The sequence below is a fragment of the Salvelinus sp. IW2-2015 genome, linkage group LG17, assembly GCF_002910315.2.
Source record: "Salvelinus sp. IW2-2015 linkage group LG17, ASM291031v2, whole genome shotgun sequence".
Taxonomy (NCBI): Eukaryota; Metazoa; Chordata; class Actinopteri; order Salmoniformes; family Salmonidae; genus Salvelinus; species Salvelinus sp. IW2-2015.
In genome coordinates, this window is record NC_036857.1 from 22,941,196 (window position 1) to 22,964,552 (window position 23,357).

Sequence of the window (23,357 nt, forward strand, 5' to 3'; positions counted from 1 at the left end):
TTCAATGTTTCTATGGATTCTTTTTAGAGTGTACAAAGCTGTCATCAAGGCAAAGGGTGGCTATTTTGAAGAATCTCAAATATAAGATATATTTTGATTTTGATTAAAACTTTTTGGGTAACTACATGAATCTATATGTGTTATTTCATAGTTTTGATGTCTTCACTATTACTCTACAATGTAGAAAATAGTAAAAAACCCTTGTCTGAGTAGGTGTTCTAAAACTTTTGACCGGTAGTGTAAATGAATCACCAATCACATGAAATAAATAATAATCTTCAGAAATAACGTTCTCAAAACAACAAAATAACGAGGGCTTAACAATGATGGTGAAAAAGTTGAGAAATCATGGGGTTAAGTGGGTTAACATCTTCCTAGAATTCACAGAGGGTTCACTGATGGTCATGTCAAAATGCTGCATTTTGTCACTTTAGTAAGTCTTCATTCATAAAAAAAATCAGATTTATTGAAATATCCATGTGGTCTAGATTAAAGGGGAATTAATTTAATATAACAGGCTTTTAAAATGCAATATTGGTGCACAATTTCTACTTTAAACATCAAAGGGACGCAAAAGGGACTCATTTTGTGGAATGACCCAGTACACACAATAAAGGGATAATAGATTTCTTCCCCCAGCCCATTGTTAGTACTAAACCTGCATTTCTCTCTGGTAGTGCCTCAATATACTGTCTTTGATACAAGCACTTCATTGTCTGTAACTGCAGAGCAGACCCAACTCTCCAGTTGTATTTCCTTTCTTTCTAAATTGCACAGTCTTGGCAGTTTCCACCTGTCTGGCTCTGGCTGCATTTCCTCACCCCTTCCACTCTATCTCCATCCATCCTCTCCTTCCCCTCTTTTTGTGTCAAACAAAGGGAACAACTCTCACAAGCACACACGCAAACACACACATTTATCAGCCTATTGGCAATTTTGAGGAGAGATTGAAACCTCTTCTACACAGGAGGTTTGAATATGTTCTCTCCCTTATGCCCCCCTCCCCCGCCACCCCTACTTCTAACTATACCACCTCTCTCAAAATCTATTTATTTTCGCCCACTAGGCACAAACCTCCCCAAAGCCTCACAGCTAATATGAAATCCAGGGGATAAGCCTTTCAACTTAACACACAGCCCACTCATCCATTTCCCACCACTACAGCCCTCTCCTCTAAGCATCCATCCCACTCATTCTTTTACACCCCTTCTGATTGATTTCGATTGGACAGGGTGATCTAGGGGCGAATGGTGCGTATCAAATATTTGTTCTCCGCCTATTGCTACTGCGTCTCTCTCTCTCTCTTCTCTCCCTCTCTTCTCTCTCTTTCTCTCTCTCGCTCCCTCCCACCCTGCCACCCTCTCTCTCTCCCTCCCACCCTGCCTCCCTCTCTCTCTCCCTCCCACCCTGCCTCCCTCTATCTCTCTGTCTCACTCTGCCATTCTCAGCGGCACACCGCTCCTCTCCCCAACAAGAAAGCCTGTGCTTGCGGCAAACTGCTATTGTCAGCAGAAAACCCCTAGAGATAGAGAGGAAAAAGTGAGGTAGAGATAGATAGAAAGAGTGAGGGAGTGAGAGACAGGCAAAGACTGATCTTGTTGCAACCTGATCTGTTTCACCTGTCTTGTGCTTGTCTCCACCCCCCACCAGGTGTCTCCCATTTTCCCCGTTATCTCCTGTGCATTTATACCTGCATTTTCTGTTTGTCTGTTGCCTCTTTGTCTTGTTTTGTCAGGTCTTACCAGCGTGTTTCCCGGTTCTCCTGTTCTCAAGTTTTGTTTTCTAGTCTTCCCGGTTCTGACCTTTCTGCCTGTCCTGAGCCTGCCTGCCGTCCTGTACCTGCCTGACTCTGACCTGGTTTAACAACCACTGCCTGCCCTCGACCTGCCTTTTGCCTGCCCCTTTCGAATATGAAATATTCTGAGAATCAAACTGCCTCCTGTGTCTGCATCTGGATCTCATCCTCGTGATAGATCTGACTCCATTTAATATTATAGTAAAACCAGGTGCAATCAAGTATTATGCATTTAGCTAACTAAGATCAAGAAATGGTCATGAGAAGCGAATGCAAAACACAAGTATTATTTAATAACTTTGTAAAATGAATGATACCATTATACAAGGCATAATGCTTAAGTTACAAAGCATTACAAGCCATTATTCTAAGCATGATCAGAGAGGGAGAGAAGTCATAGCCTGAAAGGCCATGTCCCAAGAGTCCATGGGGTGGAGAGAGTATCTCACCAGCGCAGGTCAGGAACAAAGAAGAAAAAGACAATGAATCTGAGACGCCTTTATAACATCTGAGCTGTTGACCAATGGCATTACTGTAAAGTTAACCTCCAATCAGATATCAGACCTACAGGATGTAAAGACAACAGAACATCTGCTTCTCAAAGGTGACACAAGCGAGGGTTGGAGAGCAACACGGAGAAGGCTGAATTACTAAGACAACACAAAGGAAATCATTGCATACAGTGTAAAGTCACTTTGGGAGCTGGGCCGCCCTACAAAAGGTATACGGTATGATCATCAACTACTAAATAAGAGAACTTAGGAGAGCAGATCCTAGAGCTGAGCGAAAGAGTGAGGGAGAGAGAGAGAGAGAAAGAAAGAAAGGGAGGAAGAGGGAGAGGGGAAGGGGGAGAGAGAGGATGAGGGAGAGAGAGAGCAGATCCTATACACTCAGAACAGCAATATATCTGTTCTGGGCTCTTTAATAAGGTGGAAACTGTGCTGAAGGCACCCCCCCATTACCCGTATATTACACCTCTTGCTCCCTCCTTTGGGGAAACGGGAAGCTATTTATTAAGCGAGTGGATATTTACAGAAGGAGAGGGTCGGCGGGGGAAACAGGGAAAGCTATTACAAGGGAAAGAAAGATGAGAAAATGCATGTGTTATTAGAGTTGTTTGTTATGCTGGGGTTTGCCTCAAACCACCTGCAATTGTGCATTATACATTAGACTCTGGTATAAGCTCCTCATTAACATTCCCCACCAAACCAGCAGGGCGATTTCATTACTGCATGCAGCTCCAACTTTAACACCCCATCTCCCTCATCCCATCTCTGCCTCCCCCTCCCCACACACTGCTATCTACATCAAACTGATCCCTCTCTCTCAGCCATCTAATTCCCTCCATTCTTCTACACCACTTCCCCCATAATTACCTAGTCTGAATATTCCCCATACATTTTGCCAGTGATTTGACTATTGGCTGTGTCTGAATAGCATGTAAAACAACAGACTGCTGCAGTACTGTAGTAGCATCACTAGTTCTCTATTTTAAAAAGCGCATTCACACATAGGAGGACCCTGTACCGGGAAGAATCTACTTTCACCATGCTCCCACCTAATCTCTCTCTCTCTCTCTCTCTCTCTCTCTCTCTCTCTCTCTCTCTCTCTCTCTCTTCTCTCTCTCTCTCTCTCTCTCTCTCTCTCTCTCTCTCTCCTCTTCCCGCTCTCTCTCACTCTCTCTCTCTCTCTCTTTCTCTAACCTCTCTCTCTCTCTCACTCTCTCTCTCTCTAACTGTTTCATAAGGGACTTTCCTCCCCCTCGTTCATTCCACTGACTGTAAAGGCTGGATTAGAATGCATGGCATTATTGTACTACAGCCACCATGCTGTGCGGAAACAGATGTGTCGTTAGTCGCAACAGAAACAGATTTGACTCAACTGATTTTCTCTGAGGGTCTGGAATAAGTTTGTGGCGCTGCTGTGCAAAACGGTGTGTGAGTGAGTAGGAAACCACATTGCATACAAGTCATCTTTGGTGTCATTGGGTATTACTATGGCTGTGAGTATGATAATTGACACTGTAAAAAATACAGCAAGAGCAAGCTATGAGCATGTTATTTGGTCAAAACAAGCATCACTCACTGGCTGAATGTTGTATGCCAACAGGACAAACCTCTTGTCTGCAGACACATGGAACTTTGTGGTAGTCAGGTCCTGGAAACACGGAATGAACAATATATCAACAACATGCATACCTCCTGAAATGAAAAGATACACGTGTCAGTAACTTACTTGGATCTCATATTAGCCTTAACCTTCAAGAACAACATCGCCTCGGGGCTCATATGGATAATGTCAGGGATTGCACTTGGAAAGCCATGGCCCTAGGTGCAGTATCCCTGCATAAATCATCCACTGAACGCTAAATACTGGTGTAGGCTATCAACTACAGTGTGGAATTAACATAGCAACAGTGATGATCAACTGGTGAGAGCCAGAGAGGAGACTTCTCTCCATCTTGACAACAGAATCCCGCGTAGCTCCTAGGCAATGACCCAGATAGGTTTTTCAGCATCGCTTTGCCAAACCAGGCACTCTTCAAAATGAGGCCCTTGCAAGAAAAATCTCTTTGAAGCCATATGTTGAGGGCTTCAACTGAACAGTGAGGGAACCAAATAGACCTCCTCTACATAGCTATATTAGAGTGAAAGTTACTACTGCTCTTTATTTTTTCTAAAACTACAAAAGTTTGAACAGTCATTCTGTATCCTCTCTCCATCTGGGAGGCCCTGTCAGTCTATTGAACGGACCATTTGTCTGGGTGACTCTGTAATTGAGCCAATCAATAGTGGAATAAGTCTCCTCTACTGTAGGGCCCCAGGGGCGTAACGGGCCGTTACTCACCAGGGAGCTGTTGTCCAGCAGGGTAGCTGTGAGGTTGGAGTGGAGGCTGTAGGACAGGACATAGCCCTCTCTGGTTCTGAGAGCAACCTCATTCTCTGGAAGGGACAACACAGGTCCAAGGGAAATGTGAACCTTTTAGTTGGTTCACTCGATTACAACATGAATGGAAGTTTGCATAGGCTTCCCTACACATGTTGTATCTTGTTCCCCTCCTTCAGGGTATCAAGGTTTATCAAATCACATTTTATTGGTCAAATACACGTGTTTAGCAAATGTTATTGCGAGTGTATTGAAATGATTGTGCTTCTAGTTCCGACAGTGCAGCAATATCTAACAAGTAATATGTAACAATTTCACAACAAAAACCTAATACACACAAATCTAAGTAAAAGAATGGATAAAAATATATAAATATATGGAATAGCAATTTCAGAGCGGCATAGACTAAGACGCAATAGATAGTATAGAATAGAATACAGTATATACATATGAGATGAGTAATGCAAGATATGTAAAAATGATTAAAGTGACATTAAAGTTATTAAAGTATCCGGCACATAACTGTTGGATATTTGTTCCTACGTTTGACAGTAATATCTCACTAAATCTCCTGATACTGACATGAGTCAGCTGTACTTTCAGATATCAAACAGGGGCAGCAGGCTAATCTGGGTTAGCTCAGATAGAGCTAGAAGCTCTTACCATTCAGCCAGGTCACACAGGGGTCGTGAACTGTATACTTCTCGTTCGCCAGATCCTCCATGGTGAAATGGGATTGCAGTAATAGATGAGACTCATCTTCCAGAAAGAGAGAGAGACAGAGAGAGAGAGAGAGAGAGAGAGATAATATGACATTTGAAGTGTCTCTATTCCTGTGGAACTTTTGTGAGTGTAATATTTATTGTTCACTTTTGTTTGTTATCTATGTAATTTGCTTTGGCAATGTAAACATATGTTTCCCGTGGCCATAAGCCCTTTGAATTGAATGTTAGAGGAGAGAGAGAGAGAGAGAGAGAGAGAGAGAGAGAGAGAGAGAGAGAGAGAGAGAGAGAGAGAGAGAGAGAGAGAGAGAGAGAGAGAGAGAGAGAGAGAGAGAGAGAGAGAGAGAGAGAGAGAGAGAGAGAGAGAAGAGAGAGAGAGAGAGAGAGAGAGAGAGAGGAGAGAGAGAGAGAGAGAGAGAGAGAGAGAGAGAGAGAGAGAGAGAGAGAGAGAGAGAGAGAGAGAGAGAGAGAGAGAGAGAGAGAGAGAGAGAGAGAGAGAGAGAGAGAGAGAGAAAGTGGGAGAACGCTAATGGGGATAAACCCTCTGTTTGTGTACACCATATCCCCCCAGGAATGAACATGAAGCTTGCTCTATTTCACACAGTCCAATGCACAGCTGTTCCTGGACAATAGCCTGTTCTTAGCATAGCACTGGAGTCTCTGCTTTTGTCTGAGTGTCTTTTCAATGCAGAGGAACTTTGTGTTTATCCTCGTTGGCTTGTTTTGTCCTACAGGTAATGTTATTGTTAATATGTTTGTCTGATGGAAAGCCTTGTGAGTCCGTTCCCACTCCTCCTCCCACTGCATCCTCTCACCTCCTCTCTCTCTCTCCCTCCCTCCCTCCCTCCCTCCCTCTCTCTTACTTCCTCTATTCTTCCACTCTCCCCCTTCACTCCATCCCTTGCCTTTATTCCCTTCTGCTCACCCTCCTGCATTCATATTCTCTCTTTCTTTTTTTACCTTTCCTTCCCTCCCTATTCCTTCTCTTCCCTCTCTCACTCTGTGTCCTCTTACCAGGTGTGAGCATGATGACTGAGAGGATGACCAGCGATAGAACACCCACAATCACCACCATGGCGATCGCAATGCCCTTCCAATTCCGTGGTGGACCAGTAGAAGCATGCATGTCCTGCCAAGAGAAACACACACACATACAAACACATGCACATACACAGTGATGAGCGTTGTGACACACACACAGCTGAGGGAGAGAACATTAGTGCTGCTTCATTTCCGTAGCCTCACAGCGAGGTTTCTCTGTCAGACAAGCGGATCTACTGTGCAGGCTACAGGGAGACTCTGGGGGAATAAGAGCTGCTCACAGCCTTTCACTATGACAGCAATCTGTGTGATTTAGAGTGATTCTCCTTAAAGCAGAGCGAGAAAGTTTGCCAGTGAGAAGCTTGAAATTAATTGCAGACTATATTTTCTGTCATGGCGTAATTTCTCGATACTGTCGCCTCATTTCACCTGTTACAGCTTTAATGGGGCATATGGTAGGGGTTGGGAGGGGGAGGGGCGCACTTTCCATGAAAACTAGAAGACCAGAAGACATTCTGCAAGAAAAGCATTTGTTGGAAACATCTGCACAGAAGTCTGTGGTGCAACATGATAAATCAAACAGACTCGACGGGAATTGAACAGAAAGTTTAAGAACACAAGGTGAAACATAAATAAGATTGGGCATTACAGTACAAGAAACAGCTGCCATAGGAATATTATGTCGGTATATTTTCTTCAGATGCTCCTTCGAGCTCTGCTAGAAAGAGGGAGCCGTGGTATCAGCAATTAAAGATAACGGCAGACGAGCTACTCTGTGATCCCTCCGGGTGTCTGCCTGTCTGAGACCGGACGCTGGAGCCCAATGCTCACTGATGTGTGAGAGCTCAATCACAGAGCAGCCATAAAGCTCAGCCTTCATTATGGCCGCCTGCCTCTGTAGCCTGGCCTTGTCCTTGGAGCCACAGAGCCACGGCCGGGCTGCTGTCCCCCATCACCATCACCTTCCTCCAGGCCTTGATGTGGCCTGGAAACAGCCATGCGGATCGCTAGTTGACAGATTGCTGATCCTCCATCAAGCCCTGTGTTACACCAACTGTATCTGAACCGTCACTATACAGCAACTTTAGCACTCACACACACACACTAATTTATCCTTATGCAATGTACAATCCCCAATCTTGGTCACACATACTCAGAACCTGTCTGCATACTCGAAACTTGTGTGAAATGTCTCACAATGGGAAAATGGGGCGCTAACGAGGAGACAACTCCTATACCTTGACTGGTTGCCAGTATAGATTTTATTTTATTAGGATGCCCATTAGCAGATGCCAATGGCATCAGGTAGTCTTACTGGGGTGTCGTGGAAAATTGCGAGATTATGTTATAGCGCTTGTAAGATTATATTATAATCTTTGTATTGCATTAGAATGGTTGTTTTATTCGACAGAATAGAATCTGTCGACTATTGTGTGTGTGTGTTCCACTGAGGATGGGCCTCTATGAGATAGCACTGACAGAGGAGATTTACGATGTCTTTGGCCAATAAAGCCTAAAGAGCATTCCAGATAGTGAGGTAATGTTTTTGTACTATGAAAAACCAGGAACGAGATTAGAACCTCGTCTTAGAGACCAAACTGAACAATAATTTATAGCTAATGCTATCTGGCTATGGGATACTCCTTTCTCAAGTTAAAGGCCCTTTGTGAAGAGTTCTGTGGTTCGTCATGTAAGTTGAGAGGGGTGTATCTTGGCTATAAAAGATCTTTGTATTCGACTGTAGGGATTCTCAGAATTCATTACAGACACTGAATTGATCTGAGAGTCAAAGGGCTATTGTAAAGCTCATAATATTATTAAAGATGAAATTTAAGTATACCTCTGACTGGTGTGTGGTTTGTAACTCTCCTCATTTGGTAATACAGGAAATCGCTACGACAGGGGTCTGACACATACCAAAACACATTAACACATTGTGTATGTACTGAAATGTACTGTATGTGTAACTGATAGATGCACACACACACTACATGTCAGTACATACACACAACAAGTAGGTCACATGGGGGAGAGGCGTTGTGCTGTGAGTTGTTTCTTAATTTGGTTTGCTGTTCACTTGCGCTACATGAGATGGAAGGGAGTTCCATGCAATCATGGCTCTGTATAATACTGTACATTACCATGAATTTGTTCTGGACCTGGGGACTGTGAAAAGACCCCTCGTGGCATGTCTGGTGGGGTAAGTGTGTGTGTCAGGGCTGTGTGTAAATTAGACTATGCAAACCATTTGGAATTTCCAACACATTCATGTTTCTTATAAAAACAAGAAGCAATGCAGTCAATCTTTCCTCAACTCTTAGCCAAGAGAGACTGGCATGCGTAGTATTGATATTATCCCTATAAAGAGAAAAATGTGCTCCTCTGTTCTGTGCCAGCTGCAGCTTAACTAGGTCTTTCTTTGCAGCACTTGACCATATAACTGGAAAATAATCAAGATAAGGTAAAACTAGAGCCTGCAGGACTTGCTTTGTGGAGTGTGGTGTCAAAAAAGCAAGCATCTCTTTACCGCAGACAGATCTCTCCTCATCTTTACAAGCATTGAGTCAATATGTTTTGACCATGGCAGTTTGCAATCTAAGGTAAGAGCAAGTAATTTTGTCTCCTCAACTTGCTCAATAGCCACACCATTCATTGCCAGATTCAGATGAGGTCTGGGACTTAGGAAATGATTTGCACTAAATACAATGCACCTAGTTTGACAGATGTTCAGGACCAGTTTATTACTGTTTATTACTGGCCCCCCAGTCTAAAACCGACTGCAACTCTTTGTTTAGGGTTGCACTGATTTCACTACAGTAGCTGTGGTTGCTGACACGTATAGGGTTGAATCGTCAGCATACATGGACACACAGCCAATGTCTTATCTTTATTAGATCATCCTGGCTCCGGTTTCATAACACATTCAAATTAAAACCACTACTTGCTGGGCCAGTAGGGACAACACCCACCGCGGTCCAGAGAGATACCAAACCAATCCAGGCTGTAACACAACCGGTTGATAAATGGACATTTATCATTGCTACAGTTGTAAATGTCTATATATTATTATTACTATCTCATTCCCTTCTGTTTTTTTTACCTGCACTTTTGGAGCTTGGAGCATAAGAATTTCACTGTACCCTGCGATTACATCTGTGACCCTGTGCATGTGACTAAAAAAATAATCTAATCTAATCTAAAGCAGACACACTGTAATGGTTTTCTTCCTGGGATGAAGGAGAGGACCAAAACGCAGCGCGGCTAGTGTTCAACATAATTTAATAAAGAATATGTGAACACTACAAACAACAAAACAAATAAATGTGAAAACCGAAAACAGTCCTATCTGGTGCAGAACACAAAGACAGAAGACAACCACCCACAATCCCCAACACAAAACAAGCCACCTATATATGATTCTCAATCAGGGACAACGATTGACAGCTGCCTCTGATTGAGAACCATATTAGGCTGAACACAGAAACAGACAAACTAGACACACAACATAGAATGCCCACCCAGCTCACGTCCTGACCAACACTAAAACAAGCAACACACATAAGAACTATGGTCAGGACGTGACACACACACACACACGTGTAGACCCTAGCAGAGACACATGGTTAACCTAATTCCTTTGCTCTGATGAATCTACTATAGACAGTGTTTTGATTTCAAAGTCCTCCCCTAATGACTGCATACAACACTCTGCTAAAACATCCTCCCTAATGGGATGCACCGCGACGGGAGGTGGGGTACATTAGACTACACTTCCAATTAAGGCTGCACACACCGTTGTAAGAAGATAGAGAGGTAGAACCCTGTGCATGCTGGCTGGGGGAAGAGGGAGTTTTGTCAAAGTTGCAAAAGAGACACAGATACAGGAGACAGGAAGAGAATCCCAAGTGTGGATATACACAGCCACCACCGTCTGGGTGGATTTCAGTGATGGTGATGCTAAATCTGAGGAATTGAGGATCCAACACAGCACTGGCTGCCAGAAGAGGTGGACAGATGAGGGATTAGGTCCTGTCAGTGAGCAACCTGCTTCTAGGAGTTTGATGTTAATATCACCAGCAGGCACACTTTCTGCTGACCCAGAAAAGATCCTCATCAAATGAAAATAAATGAATAATGTTTAACACACTCCTCAGTGAGCCATCCCTCCCGAAAGAGAGTCGAGAGGAGCCTCCAGATAAAGCTTTGATGAAGCTGTCAGTCAAACCGACACACGGGCAATCTACTGCTATGCAAAATGTAGATTTGTAAGGGCAACCAACCATGGATCTCTTGGGGAGAGCACCTGCGAGAGTCCCCACAAACATTCCAGTTCATTGCATCAGTAAGAGGTAACAAAGCTCCACTCCCAACATGGCAAACAGACAGAGCAGATCAAGGGAATTACCCTCAACGAAATGAGATGACTGATACATTGTGCTGCTGAACAAGGTCCAGTGGGAAACAATTAATAGAAAGAAAGCAGCCCGTAAAAGGGACTTTTAGATGGACGGACCACTGCAGAGCGTCCCTCCCCGCAAAATATGACAACTTGTGGAATCACTGGACATGTACATTGACCCCTTCTTCACTGAGAAACTCAACTAACGATTACAGGTAACAGCCTCTTCTTTAAATGAAACACATGCTGTATGTACATTGTAATAAATTCATTTTATTGATTGGCTACAGACTCAATAAGGGAAACCACACAAAATACAATTTGCTCCCAATGCACCAGTGCTAGTTGGTGGGAGATTCCATATGGCTGTTAAAAATTCATGAATTAGACTCTGGGGGATCTCCTTAACTCCTTGTCGGTCTTTCATTGGAACAGGTGGTGAAGATACCACAATAAATCATCTGAAGCAGAATCACACAGCTAGTGAAGCTACTGTTGACACATGCTGACTCTCATCTACATATGGGCATTTCCATGTAAAAGTTCATAGGAGTGTATCAAATTGGGTGTCAAATGAAAGCTAAGACTGTATATTTTTGGGAGATTAAGGCATAGATTCCTTTTTCAACCATTTTCCACCCCCCCCCCAAAATTGTCATAGGTAAAGGCTTTGGTATCTGGATAAACAGGTGGAAAAGGGGTCTTAGAAAACATCTACCAGGAAAAGTCTTAAAAGGTATAAGAAATGCATCAAAACACAATAATATTGACGTAAAGACACTTATATTTAGTTTCTGAGAAATTGTTGACCTTCTGTAAGTTGAAGAAATATTGCCTTGTGCTTTGTAATTCTGTTACCAAAACGCACATATCTTTATGATGTTTTCAAATTTCTCTCCCTCATGAGGAGGGAGGATAGTGAAAGTTTACAGAAGTAACAAGTAAAGGTAGACCTATCAATTAGTTATAGGGATTTTACTGATATACATTTTCTTTATGAATTAGTAAATGATTTAAACTCCTAATTCCATTACCAAATTGGTAACGGAACTACCAAAATATCATTAATGAAATTACTGCAACTGAATTGTCTACAATGGGAAATCATAATAGTCACAAACCACAGTTGGGTCACCTGCTACTGTCCTCCCTTCCACTGGCATACTGTTAAGTTCAGCTCAGAATTGTTTTCTTTGTCTTTCTGTTATCTGGTGGTCAAACCAAGAGTGTTAAAACAGTCTGGAAAACCCCTCCCTCTCCCTCTCGCTCTGCCTCTCACTCTCCAGTTAATTTCAACACTCGCGGCTCTTACTGGGAGAGTTGAAATTTGGTCATTCCACCCTGGCCTTGATGTTAACGTCCATAAACGGACCGAACTGGACCAAATCTGAACCTAGCATAGTTTGGATAGCACAGTACAGTGCAGTTCAGTACAGTACAGTGAGTAGAGTATAGTAGAATACAGTAGAATACAGTACAGTACAGTATAGTGAGTAGAGCACAGTAAAGTACAGTAAAGTACAGTACAGTGAGCAGAGGGTGGGGACAGATCTTTTTCCCATCATATTTTGGTGGGTCATAGAGAAAAAAATCACTGTTTTATAGCTCATCTCATGCTATTGTTCACATTTTGCCATGAGGCTTAGACAAAATGTTGCTGTTTTAAAGCTAATTTCCTGCTGCTCAACACACCTTTCATGAGGCTGAGAGAGAATTATGCCGTTTTAAAGCTTATTTCTTGCAATTCTACACATTTTGCTATCATATGCTTTCTAGGGGGCCCCCAATCAATATTTACTTTCTTGCTTGCCTCACATCCTAAAGGGTTGTAGGTGGTAGGCTATGGATGTGGGGTTGAGGAGGCTGACAAATTTGCCCTATGGGCTAATACCACATAATGCAGCACTTGCCTCAGTCACATGGAACAGACACACTGCTTTAGCCTCCTCTGCTGCAAGGCATTCTCCTTTCCCTTTCATGCATCCCACCAAGCATTATAAAATGAGTGTACAAAAGGGCTCTGGGTGGGTACTGTATGACTGCTGCCCCCGCCACACATCCAGTCCTCCTCAACATTTACTACTCCTCCTCATTGTCGTGTCTGCCTTGGGGAGAATGGGGTGTGATGCCACTGTAAAGCATGGGCGAGAGGAGAGATGTGATATGAGAGAGATGCACATGTCCTTTCAGATCCTGATGCAGGCACACACGACTGATAAATACAGCCTGAATGTTCTGTTTCCCCAAACCCATCACAGATAAGAGCTCCCTATCTGTCTACAGAAGTGTGACATCTGTGAAGACAGAAGCAAGCACTGAGGTGCAGTAGCTACATGAATTGCTTTGCTGTGTAAAATAAAAGGCAATGATTGGGACTGGGCCATAGCACAGAGAGACATTAGCCTGGGAAACGATAAGGAATATGGATACGCTGACTAGTGTTTGTGGCTTCCTTGTTTAAGATACAACATTGAAGGGATTTATTCTAAATTGAGGGGATATGTAAAACAATCCCGACTGGCCACTTCAGACAGAAAATACATATAATGTATTTTCAATTATTTACAATGTCGCACACTATGAAACATACCAATACAATCTAATATAGCACTGACTAAAAACATTTTTGATAACAGACTGACACATGATTTGTCAGCCATATGCATTAGTGCAGCTCTGAACTGAAATGCTGCCATGGTTCAATTGCTGCTGTCACTGAGAAGGTGATGGGTGATGTATATTCTTAGTTAGACAATTTGGCAAGGCTATAAAGTATTACTGTACTCGAGATGAAAAGCATACAGCAACAGACTAACTCATCTCCAGGGGCAATGTAATTCTCAGAGAATACATAAAAAAATGTTTGCAGCGATCAGCAACTGTCCACAAAGATGCAACCAACTACCGTCACATGTTGTGACTTTGACATTTCTTGGCGTCAGCAATTCTGCGACCTATTGACAGCCTGCAAGTAGAACTACATAACATGCAAAAACTGTTGCAACTTCTTACTTCTCTGTTCGGATAGGCTCACAGAACTGCTGAATGGATATGTAGTGGACATAATTCATTACAAAGGGGCAAAGAAATATGACATTAAAATCAGTGGCAAAAAAAGTATGAAATGTAAAATGCAGGAAAACATAGGGTCTGGCGATAAATAATAGGCTACTTTGATATTCAGATTTTACATCAATTTAATTGAGTGGGTAGATTGCTTATACACTTTATACAATTAGGCTACAGAATAAAATTGATTGTCCATCCATCACCTGCTCATTCACACTCTGTGATTGCAGAGCTCTCTTTATCAGCATGCAGTATAAATATTTAATAAAGTAAGATCCTCCCCTTTGGCATTGGTAATCCGGTCATGATTTCACTTCAGATTACGCTACAACTGAACAGGCATGTCAGATCTATACACACAACACACATAAATATTTCAAATGCGATAACCGCAAAGGGAATGCATGAGGTGTATTCAAATCTACAGAATTTAACTGTGTCAGTTTAACAAAAAGTCACCACATTAAATCAGTTTGCGATAGAAGAGACGAATGCTGATATGTTTTGGGCTACAATGCACGACCACTGCAGTCAGTGCAGTCAGAGCACAGAAGCTTGTTCAAGAAATGGCAGTATTAATTACATATTTAAAGTATGAATGAAAGATTAAAACGCAAAAACAGATACTTATTGGTAATCAAATCATGTTGATTTAAATGAAAAGACGCTGACTGGTCACAACAGAGAAATACTAACAGGCGCATTTACAACAGTAGCCTACAAGCACATACGCGCACATTCACGCACACGCGCAACTTCAACGTTTATGCATGCTTATCAGAGAGCTGCATCAATGATATTTACACAGATACAGCTCAATGATATTTTACAACAAAAATAAATCGTGGAAGCAACTTAAAAATAATGAAACTATTCAGTAAGCCATTTACCAGGTCCGTGGTCATGTTCTGTTGAGTAGTGGCAATCATCTTTGCTGTCTTCAACAAGCGTCTTCATAGAATTAAATCATGCTCCTTTTAGCGTTTGGTCTGCATGCATGCGTTGTTCGCAAGTTGTCCAAGTGAAAACATTTCTCTCTCTCTCTCTCTCTTCCTCTGTCTCTGAGGGAGGAAGAGTTTTGTGTGTGTGTGTGTGTGTTGTTCTGTATATGGTCATTTGACAATTCCTCACAGATTTTAAATCCATACCACTGATTAGCTCAGAAATGAATCAAGACACGGTCAAAACCTCTGTCTCAGCAACATTTCATGGTCATATCCACTGGGCACACACTGGTTGAATCAACGTTGTTTCCACCTCATTTCAATGAAATTATGTTGAACCAACGTGGAATAGACGTTGAATTGACGTCTGTGCCCAGTGGGTAAGTAGTCGCGGGGCTGAAGGCTGGGCGGCTGGTCTTACTGTTGCATGCCAGCACTAAATCACAGCTACTGAATTCAAATAGCCTAATTGTGATGGCAATATACATATAACATCCCAATAATCAATATGATATAATAATAATAATAAATACGAATGAATGTTAATTAATACTAACGCTTAATAATTATCATAATTAAAACGTAATATTGATTATTGTAGATTTTCCCAAATGTTCATTCATATTTGCCACATTTTATTTAGGCTACTGTTGCTTGCTTGCAGGACTGGCTGATCCAGGATCAGAGCTAAGTGGTAACCGTTTTATGGGGCTGCTGGCCCACATACGCGTTGACGTACAGCTACGTGATAAACGTCAGTTGATATTCATTGGCTAGTGGGTAAATTTGAAATGTAACGTGCCTGTCTTACTTGAATACACACTTCCAGGAGCTGAGTTTGAGATGATCCGAACAAAAGAATAACACACTTGCTCATCCAGTGCCAAAAGAGAGGTCAAAACAGTTGGCTGTGAAAAAGTTTAGGTGTTTTGTCTGCCTTATTTCATTACTCAGAGTGGTGGACTCAGCAAGCGGTATGTAATTGTAACGTTAGTTATTCTATTAACGTTAGCATGCTAGCTAGCTGTAGTTTTTTGAATCATAGTTACATCACCAACAATGTTGGCTAGGTAGCCTAGCTAAATCTACTGTTGCTTGCTAAATTAGCAAACATTTTTGTATGTGCGAGTAAACTTTTTTTTAAATGACAATCAACATGTTTACTCAAATCTTCAACGTTAGTTAGGTTACTATGATGAATAGAGTAATAGTAATGACGTCTTTTTAGGCACTAACGTTAACTCCGCCATGGTTCGTTGGACAAAGCTATGGGCGTTTTGGATAAACGCCGAAAATAAGATCTGTGGCAAACACAGGCTTAGGAGATCTTATACGTTTTTGTTCTATGAGAATCTTCTTCTAACCTCCACTTTTTGTGAAATTTAATTATTTTATGTAATCAAAAAAAGCACAGGCTTCATAATTCATAACGGTAATTTTAACTGACTGATGTAATCTCATAAAACACAACGTAAAATCTTCCAAGGCTGTGTTAACCTCGGACCTTATTGTCGGAGTTTAGCCAAAACCGTATTCTAGTTAAATAAAATAAGATTCTTTCCTCATAGAAATGGCTGAACGAACCAGATGTAAATCCTTTCGGTTTATAGGACTAACGTTACAAGCTCTATGATTAGGGTTCACCAGCAGACAATTGTGCCGAAACAATTAGCTTGGGGATGATGTAATTCAATATTGAGATTTAGCAAAATTATTTTTATGAGCCTCATAGAAGTTCATTATCAGTATTGGTTTCTATGTGCCCTTTATTTTTCCCAGAAGATGGACACTGCTGTGATGAACCTACACAGCTTGTTTGGCAATCTGCGGTCTCATGTAGACATACTCAATGAGAGCATTGAGCCCCGTAAGTAATTCTGTTTAATTTGATTTGACAAGGAGATTAATAATATAGACAATGGATAAGTGGATGGATAAGTATTCAAAGCTAACACTCATTATTGTGCAACTTCTCTTATCAGAGTTCATCCAGATGGCCCTCAACTTTGAGGACTGCCGTCGTAGATGGCTCAGGCTTGAGCGGGACCTGGGGTCCTGCAAGGAAGTGCTTTCTAAGGCAGAAACGGAGAGGGGAGCCCTGGAAGTCAAACTCAAGCATGCTCGAAATCAAGTCGACGTGGAGATTCGCCGCCGCCAGAAGGCAGAAGCTGACTGTGATAAGTTGGTGTGTATGCACAGACAAAGTCTATCTTAATATTTTCTTCTCTTCACTGGCACCCTCAGACTGGTTCACTCTTCTCCCAATAAACTGTCGAATGGCTTCATACGACTCCTCTCACCTCCGCTCTCCCTGTGTTCTTCTGTGTTACAGGACCGCCAGATCCAGCTGATTCGGGAGCTTCTGATCACTGAGGGCTCCAGCAATAGCATCCAGCTGAATGAGGAGCAGCGTTCTGCTCTGGCCTTCCTTAACGCTCGTTCTCAGGCGGCACCAGCCAACCTTAACACCAGCCGAAGGTAAGGACCCACTTCTAGTGCCTTGCTCCTGTTCATGAGTTGAAAAGCTTACCAATGCATTTTCTATTAACATATCAACATCTGAAAAGTTAGTCAATCTATGGTTATTTTCCATAGATTGAAGACCATAGATGAGTCTGCCTCTATTTCATCAGACATCAGCTATGATAAAACGGATGACTCTCTAGTAAGTTTATATTTGTCTTCTCTAAATGCTTAAGCCTCGGAATCAAGTATATTACTCATCCAAACCTTTAGCTTGGAGAATGGCTAATGCAACCAATGCATAATATAATTTAGATGATAAATTGGCATATTTTGCAATAATGAACCTGGTCTGTTTGTTTGATTAAACCATTCCAGGACTGGGACTCATCCATTGTGAGAACTGTGCGGCTGAAGAAACGTGAAAAGAGGGTAAGCAGTTCATTGGAATTATTTGTTGAATGTGTAAATGAAGGGCTCAGTGGTGTATTTGTTATTAACATGTTTGACATCTTCATTACAGCGTTCTGCCTCAAGAAATTTCGTTGATGGTCCCCCATGTGCTTCCAAAAGGTCTCGATCAACAGGCAGAACTTCTGAGAAGGTAAAGGTTTTTAGTTTCATTTCTATAAAAATGCCCATTGTCCGAAAACATCTTTAAAGGGTATCTTAAAAAGACAAATGTCTTTGCTAGTAAAAAAAAAAAGGCAAAGTCAATGCTAGTAAAAATATATATAAATGCATTACAAAAAAAGTGTGCGCATGGGGGGGCCATGCGCACACTTTTTTTGTAATGCATTTATATATATTTTTACTAGCATTGACTTTGCTGATAACTTTTTATTTATTTAAGAAATGACTTACTACGTCTGTTGTGGTTGTTTCACTTAGCTATCTTATTGTGAAATTTTCATATTAATAATCTCTAGCACTACTTGAACATCAACATATGAAAATGGTGCGTTTTGTAGTTAAAAATATGTTTCCTATGCACATCAACCAATTAGTAGGCAATGCTTACTCATTGGTTAAAATCACATGATGTACACAGATGTCTTCCTGTCTTTTTTTACTACCAAACATAGAAATGTGCCATTTTCACATGTTGATGTTGGGGTGGTGCTATGATGAAATTTCCCTTTAAGACGAATGCACTAACTGTAAGTCTGGATACGAGCATCTGCTAAATGAATAAAATGTGGGTAACTGAGAGCGGTTACTCATTATACTGTTGAGGTTTAAAGTGATTTGACTGATATGTTTAATGGCTGTAGGGAAATGAGTCTCTTGTGGCCAAGACTACAGTGACCGTGCCTGCTAACGGAGGTCCCATCGAAGCTGTTTCTACTATTGAGTCTGTTCCCTACTGGACTCGGAGCAGGAGAAAGACTGGTAACAGCTCTTACTCATTTACTGTGGATTTGGTGAACTTTCAAATGGAAGATGGTATTTTTATGTCGAAGCATGATAGGATATTTATTTGGGAAGCAGCACGCAGCTAGATTATATTAGTTTGTCCGTGACAATGTGACATGTTCATAACTCATCATAGCTGCATTGTCAGAGCAGTATTTGACCTCTCGTTCCCACCTGTTCAGCTACACATGAGTGGGACTCAGAGTCAGTAAAGTCTGAGGATGTCATGTTCAAACAGCCCAGCAGGCCTCAGGAACCCAGCACGCCCCAGGGCAACGGAGGTGTCCGTCTGCACGAGTTTGTCTCCAAAACGGTAGGAATGTCACTTGTTTTCAGTCAGAGAAGGTTATTACATGTGTGAATTTAGCAAGGCAGAAAAGGCTATTTTGTTAAATTAGCTTTTGTAATAAAAATGTGCTGCTTTGGGTCTTATTTTCAGGTTAAAATGACAAAAGTTATGGTTTGTGCAAACTTGGATCAACCAAGCTTTGTTTTACCTCACGCACAGGTAATCAAGCCAGAGTCATGTGTACCTTGTGGCAAGAGGATCAAGTTCGGAAAAATCTCCTTGAAGTGTCGTGACTGCAGAGTGGTCACCCACCCAGAGTGTCGTGAACGCTGTCCCCTGCCATGCATCCCCAGCCTGAGTGGCACTCCTGTCAAAATCGGACAGGTACAGGGATGTTTCTTGTGAATTCTCAACTTGTGTTCATATACTTAAACAATACGTTCATTCTGATACATGCAACTTGTCTGTCTTCAAATATCTTGTGATTTCAGTGTAGTCTAATGGATAACCATTCTCTCTTAAATGTCTTACCAATCCCAGGGTACGCTTACAGACTACGTCTCCCATGTCCAATCTCCCATGATTCCCTCTTTGGTGGTGCACTGCGTCAATGAGATTGAGCAGAGGGGCCTACATGAGGTGAGTTGTCATCTCCAGTCTGTTAAAAAAATCCACACAGCCTCACACACTTGGCTGAAGAATTGCTGTGTTTTTTAAAGCTTAGTTTATACAGTAGTAATATAGCTTCAAACTCTTTTTCACACTTTGTCTATGATTGAGCCCAGTTTCACCATGTTCTTTTCTCTCCCAGACCGGCCTCTATCGGCTGTCCGGTTCAGACCGCACGGTCAAGGAACTGAAGGAGAAGTTCCTGCGTGGGAAGACTGTCCCACTGCTCAGCAAGGTGGATGATATCAACTGCGTCACTGGGCTCCTCAAAGACTTCCTCAGGAACCTCAAAGAGCCCCTCCTCACCTTCCGCCTCAACCGCACCTTCATGGAGGTTGCAGGTGGGTGTTGGCCCTTAAGCGATTAAACAATAACTTTATCACTCTGTGGTTGGTTTGGCCAGTGGTTGACTAGTAGACTGGATAAAGGTGTCTTTTGGTTGCTTTGCATAGCCATTTTGTCCTTGGGCACACTAAATGTTTTGGTTAGTAATACTGTACAGTCAAATGTGGTAATGTTCAGTGTTCCTTCATGATGTTCTTGGTCACCAATAAATGTAGTTACTAAGTCCCTGCAATGTTAGATTCTTCATCTGGACTAAAACAAATAATAATCAATGTCTACAACTCAAATTCTGTGCTCTCTACTGACGTTTCACTTTGTCCTCAGAGCTTGCGGATGAGGATAACAGCATTGCCCTGATGTACCAGACAATCAGTGACCTGCCACAGGCTAACAGGGACACCCTGGCCTTCTTGGCCATTCATCTTCAGAGGTTAGTATCTGCTGTGTAGCTCTCCTTACTCATTTTAAATGTAATTATTGCTCCCTATCACTGACCCTTTGAGCTTTGTTGCTTGTTTTCCCCCTCGATAAATGGGCTCCTATTGCCCAACATTCATTCTCTTTCAGGGTTGCACAAAGCCTGGACACTAAGATGGACATCACCAACCTGGCTCGTGTGTTTGGGCCAACTATCGTTGGCCATGCAGTGCCTGACCCAGAGCCCATGACAATCCTGCAGGACACCAAACGCCAGCCCAAGGTAACTCATTACAGCAACAGTCTTGGTTTAACTTGCAGTAAAAGACCATGGTTACATTTTAACGTCTAATTATTTTAAGTCTCACAAGTTGTTTATCTGTCTAGCCCCTTCAAAGAGGATGTGGCAATATGCTGTAATTCCTCAGGAAAAAACAGACGCTAATGCATTTCTATTATTACCCAGGTTATTGAGCGCCTGCTGGGCCTGCCGGTGGAGTACTGGAGCCAGTTCATGATGGTGGACCATGACCAGCCGCACCCTGATCACATGATTATCGAGAACAATAACTGTTATACCCCTGACCACAAAGGTGAGCCTAGTCGAGCATTATCTCAGCAACCCAGTACCAAATCCAACGTGAGTGCCTGCCTCTGGCCAGCTCCTCCATTAGGTTAATGTGTTATTATATTGACAATTTATGAAAATATGTTAAAAACAAATGCAGATGTACAGGTTGGTAACCAACTGGGGTAATGTGACTAATTTTGACTGTGTGTATTGATATTGTTCCAGTGAGCATGCTGGGTCCTCTCACCACTCCAGAGCACCACCAGATGAACAAAACCCCGTCCTCCAGCTCTCTGGGTCAACGCATGAAGTCCACCCTGAGCAAGACTACACCCAAGTAAGCGCTCTGTCCTGTCATGCATTTGACTTATTTAGTATTTGTTGTAAGTCACTACAATGTGTATGTAGTTCCTGGCTGAAGGACTTGGGTTTTCGCTAGTCTCATTGTTCAACAAAACAGACAGACTTAAGTTAAAGTAGATGACCTCCTGAATAAGTCCTTTCGCCAAGTTCTTAATTTGCTCCCTTTTTAACGTTGGCTTCATTTGACTAATGCTAATGCTGCCTGGCTAATACTAATATGTTTTTTTGTGTTGTAACTTTCAGATTTGGGAGTAAGAGCAAGTCTGTCGTGGGAGTGGGATTCGCCAGTCGCCAAGGAAACTTTTTTGCATCGCCGCTCCTCAAGTAATCCAAAGCCGCTGCAGAGTAGCTTTCTGTTCAATACCTAGCAATAGATAGGTTTTTACTTGTTTTATTTTATACAATTTTACACTGCTTCCACAGATGTTTTATATTTTTAAATGGTAGGATTTGTGTGTGTTTTTTTTTTACATGTGTGCAAAAAATATATTTTTCCAATCAAAAGGGAGGGTCTCTTTGGAGCTCAGTTTTTTTTAAAGTTGGCTCTGAATCAATATGCTTTCCATTGATTTCTCATCACCTCTGGCAATGTCATGTATTAGGTTTGTAGATACAATTTAAGGTTTTTCTTCAGTATCCTCCTGTGATTTATTTACAAAGAAACATTTGAACATTGGTTGAGAACATGCGTGACTGAATTTAGGCTGGTGATAAAAGGTTGATCTATTATGAATATCTAACATGCAATTTGCTCATCACCGGTTAGAAAACTTTGCATAGAGCTTTTTATGACGGGCTTGAATGGATTTACTGCGGGTGGCATTATATTTAAGTTTTTTCCTGTATTTGTATAATCACTTTTGAAAGGTCTACATGCTTTAACAGTTTGATCGTACATGTTTAACTCCATTTGTCTTTTACATACTCAAGACTAGCCACAGTATGGCAATACTAATATGATGCAGCGTCTTTAGTCTGCAGTGTTCTTTAGCTAAAATTATCTAACAGAGATAACCAAGTAGCTGTATGCTTGGTGAGTCCAGTACATTTTGCCATTGATTTATTCAACTTGATTATACGTTTTGTAGGGGGGGAAATATTCACCTTTTGCTTTATTTATTTTTTTAAAATGTTACCTTTTTATTTAACTAGGCAAGTCAGTTAAGAACAAATTATTATCTTATTTACAATGACGGCCTACACCGGCCAACGCTGGCCCAATTGTGCGCCGCCCTATTGGACTCCTAATCACGGCCGGTTCTGATGCAACCTAACTTGGGTTTAACATTTCACCTGTTTCCTTTTCTGAGCGTTCTATAATATAGCTTATACTCCTTGTACATTGATTACTTCAGTTTCACACACTCTTCATGACCATCTTTGTTTGCACAATGAAAGGTTGGTTCTGGCTATAATGTTCTGTGCCCCTAGCGGCCTAGAACGCTGCATTCCGTAACTGAGAATGTGTGTAGAAATAGTGGCATTTCAACAAGAATGTAACATTTCCTTTGATCAAAGCTTTTTCTGGTCAATTTGTTTCGTACAAGTACATGCTGTATGATCTGTGATTTGTAAAAACAGTATACAGTACATTTAAACTGGTCTTTCTCGTTACCTTTTGTTGTTGCTGCACTAACTTAAAAAAAATACAGGAAATGCTTGAGGGCTACAAAGTATTGAAAGCAGGTGCTTACACACAGGTGTGGTTCCAGAGTTAAAGAAGCAATTAACACCCCACGTATGAAAATGCTGGTCAGGCTGTTAATTTGGCTACCATGGCTATGCCCCTATAGGATGACAATGCCACCATCCACAGGGCGCGAATAGTCACTGAATGATTTGTTGAGCATGAAAACAATGTATGCCATATCAACCACCAGATCTCTACCCAATTGAACACTTATGGGAGATTCTGGAGCAGTGCTTTCCACCACCAGCAACGAATCACCAAATTATGGAATTTGTGGA

The 23,357-nt window shown here is 41.8% G+C and overlaps 2 protein-coding genes across 3 annotated transcripts in view; one reads left to right on the top strand and one right to left on the bottom strand.

The window, feature by feature from the left end:
• LOC111976251 (inactive dipeptidyl peptidase 10) overlaps positions 1 to 14,938 on the bottom strand; it is a 39,581-nt gene extending 24,643 nt beyond the window's left edge. The window contains exons 1-5 of the mRNA XM_024005017.2: positions 14,803 to 14,938; positions 6,418 to 6,532; positions 5,345 to 5,440; positions 4,643 to 4,737; positions 3,881 to 3,952 (exon numbers count right to left, since the gene is read on the bottom strand). Coding sequence (XP_023860785.1) covers positions 3,881 to 3,952; positions 4,643 to 4,737; positions 5,345 to 5,440; positions 6,418 to 6,532; positions 14,803 to 14,841 — 417 coding nt within the window. The 5' untranslated portion in view covers positions 14,842 to 14,938. The remainder of the gene's footprint in view (positions 1 to 3,880; positions 3,953 to 4,642; positions 4,738 to 5,344; positions 5,441 to 6,417; positions 6,533 to 14,802) is intronic.
• Positions 14,939 to 15,651: 713 nt separating this feature from the next.
• LOC111976509 (rac GTPase-activating protein 1) lies at positions 15,652 to 22,118 on the top strand. 2 transcript variants are annotated; one of them, XM_024005367.2, is made up of 17 exons: positions 15,652 to 15,830; positions 16,639 to 16,723; positions 16,839 to 17,041; positions 17,189 to 17,334; positions 17,452 to 17,521; positions 17,698 to 17,751; positions 17,843 to 17,923; positions 18,594 to 18,711; positions 18,918 to 19,048; positions 19,244 to 19,408; positions 19,565 to 19,663; positions 19,836 to 20,034; positions 20,363 to 20,468; positions 20,606 to 20,738; positions 20,922 to 21,048; positions 21,252 to 21,363; positions 21,633 to 22,118. In XM_024005367.2, the coding sequence occupies exons 2-17, from the start codon at positions 16,639 to 16,641 to the stop codon at positions 21,715 to 21,717; spliced, it is 1,914 nt and encodes a 637-aa protein (XP_023861135.1). In that variant the 5' UTR covers positions 15,652 to 15,830; the 3' UTR covers positions 21,718 to 22,118. The 2 variants fall into 2 exon arrangements, with proteins under 2 accessions (XP_023861135.1, XP_023861136.1); XM_024005368.2 differs by having other exon boundaries at positions 15,741 to 15,830; positions 16,636 to 16,723.
• Positions 22,119 to 23,357: the final 1,239 nt, after the last annotated feature.